Source organism: Quercus lobata, chromosome 2 (assembly GCF_001633185.2).
Source record: "Quercus lobata isolate SW786 chromosome 2, ValleyOak3.0 Primary Assembly, whole genome shotgun sequence".
Classification (NCBI taxonomy): Eukaryota; Viridiplantae; Streptophyta; class Magnoliopsida; order Fagales; family Fagaceae; genus Quercus; species Quercus lobata.
Genome location: NC_044905.1, coordinates 69,870,360 through 69,872,882, shown reverse-complemented (window position 1 = coordinate 69,872,882; position 2,523 = coordinate 69,870,360). Strand labels below are relative to the sequence as shown.

General features: G+C 38.3%; 1 protein-coding gene across 1 annotated transcript; it reads right to left on the bottom strand.

The window, feature by feature from the left end:
• LOC115969518 (chaperone protein ClpC2, chloroplastic-like) lies at positions 1–2,523 on the bottom strand. The gene is made up of 5 exons (XM_031089188.1): positions 2,443–2,523; positions 2,165–2,350; positions 1,757–1,975; positions 1,449–1,666; positions 1–1,081 (listed from the first exon to the last, which is right to left on the bottom strand). The coding sequence occupies exons 1-5, from the start codon at positions 2,521–2,523 to the stop codon at positions 1–3; spliced, it is 1,785 nt and encodes a 594-aa protein (XP_030945048.1).

Below are 2,523 nucleotides of genomic sequence, written 5' to 3'. Positions count from 1 at the left end.
CTAGAAAATTTTTATGTCACCCTTGTCATCCAGGTCAATGGTCACGCTGTCTCCCTCTTTTATGTTTCCTCTTAATATTTCCTCAGCCAAGTTGTCCTCCAATAACCTCACAATGGTCCTCCTCAATGGTCTAGCTCCATAGTTGGGTTTGTATCCTTCTCTTACCAACATCTCCCTCACTTTCTCATTCACCTTGAGCTTTATTTTCTTTGCCTTGATCAATCTTTCACTTACTTCTTTCAACATTATATCCGCAATCTTCTTAATCTCGGAACTGGATAGTTGCCGAAACAGAACCACTTCATCAATCCTATTCAAAAACTCAGGCCTGAAATTGTCCCTTAGTTCTTCTGCCACTTCCATTTTCACTTGGTCAAAGCCTAAAGAATGTTCTCTCATAATCAAGCTACCACCAATATTTGAAGTCATTATAATGACTGCATTTTTGAAGTCCACTTTACGTCCTTTGTTATCTGTTAACCTACCATCATCCAATATCTGAAGCATCACATTCAAGACTAATGGATGAGCCTTCTCAATCTCATCAAAGAGGATCAAACTGTGGGGTCGAAGACGAACAGCTTCTGTAAGCTGACCGCCCTCATCATATCCAATATAACCAGGAGGAGAGCCAAAAAGCTTTGAAACAGTATGACTCTCCATGTATTCACTCATGTCAAGCCTAATCATTGATTCTTTTGAGCCAAAATATTCAACAGCTAGTGCATTGGCCAGCTGTGTCTTTCCAACCCCTGTTGGGCCAGTGAACATGAGGCTTGCTATAGGCTGCATGGGGTCTCTAATTCCTGCACGAGCTCGGCGGACAGCACGACTTACAGCTTCGACTGCTTCATGTTGTCCTATAATGCGATTATGAAGAGCATTTTCCATATTCATAAGCCGCTGGGATTCTTCTGGTGTTACTGTCTCAATTGGAATACCTGTCCATAAAGAGACAATTTGCTGTATGTCTGACTCAATCAATACCCTCCTTTCGTTTGATACCTTCAAATTTTGAAGTTGAACTTGGGCTCCAGCTTCATCAATCAAGTCTATTGCTTTATCAGGCAGAAAACGATCACTGAATAATGTTGAAATATAGTACGAGAATTAGAAATATGACCAACTGCTAAGTTTAATATTTTACGACTAAATCACAAATAACATAATCTAATTTTGACTTGACTTCAAATCAAAAATTTTGTATTTTTCATTCAATCCTCTACATTCCATTCGTTTTCAATGTAATTTTTCGGTCCAATCCACTTTGTTACGTCCACCAAAATGACAATGACATTGTTTTGAAAAGTGACTAAAGCTAAGGACAAGATTGGACGAACTAGACAAAGAACTAAATTGAAAACAAATTAAAAATCACATGACAAAAAAAACAAATCTTAAAAGACTAAACTGAAAACAGGTAAAGGCTAGGTGTAAACATTTCAAACCTGATATACTGATTTGACAAACGAGCAGCAGCAACTAAAGCCTCTTCAGAATACTTCACGTTGTGGTGAGTCTCATATTTCCCACATAGAAGCTTGAGAATCTCGATTGTCTCATCAACTGAGGGTTCGGGTACTTCTACTGATTGAAAACGCCTTTTCAAAGCTGAATCCGCCTCTATGTACTCTCTGTATTCGTCTTGTGTTGTAGCTCCTATGCACTACAAGAACAAAAAATACCAAAAAAAGAAGGTAAACATGTTAAATTTAACACCATGCCACATGCCATTACTAAAGAAAAGTAAAACCACCTTCAATTCGCCTCTTGCAAGAGCTGGTTTTAACATGTTAGCAGCATCTAGTGCTCCTCTTCCTGAACCAGCTCCAATAAGAGTGTGCTCCTCATCAATGAATAGAATTATTGACCCAACACTTTGTTTGACTTCATCAACCAGTTGTGTTATCCTTTCCTCAAATTCTCCACGACATGATGCACCAGCCACAAGTCGTCCCATGTCAATGGCAAAGACCTGAATTAGACATGAAAGCATTATATATATATATATATACACACAACAATTTTTTAATTGTTAACATTTTTACAATTGCTAACATAGCGTGTTACGATTAAACTAACATTACTTGTATCTCGGATTAATTATCACTTACACTACTTTTCTTATGCACTAATATTCACAATAATCGATAACGTTAGTGACCTTCTTATCCTGAAGTTTTGGTGGTACTGTGGCATTGGCTATGGCTTGGGCAAGGCCTTCTACGATTACAGTTTTACCAACACCTGGATCACCAACAAGGCATGGGTTATTCTTTCTCCTTTTCAACAATATTTGTTCCACACGCTCCAGCTGATACTTCCTTCCTATTACAGGATCCAACTTTCCCTGAAATGCAGCCATAATCAGATGCATACTTCTTCCATTTACACATATTTTCATGCCTGGAAGGGCATTAGGCAAAAGCAAAATAGGTTTACCTCTTCTGCCATCTTTGTTAAATCTGTTCCATATTTCATAAGAACATCTATCTTGAAAGGCTGCCGCGAAAGCTTCTCCAT

Excerpts from the sequence above, each read along its gene's own strand:
- LOC115969518 (XM_031089188.1), bottom strand. The coding sequence starts at position 2,523 with ATGGAGAAGCTTTCGCGGCAGCCTTTCAAGATAGATGTTCTTATGAAA. Across the intron at positions 1,976-2,164 it reads CAAAACTTCAGGATAAGAAG|GTCTTTGCCATTGACATGGG; the intron begins GTCACTAACGTT and ends TGTCTAATTCAG. Across the intron at positions 1,667-1,756 it reads TTGCAAGAGGCGAATTGAAG|TGCATAGGAGCTACAACACA; the intron begins GTGGTTTTACTT and ends TTGTTCTTGTAG.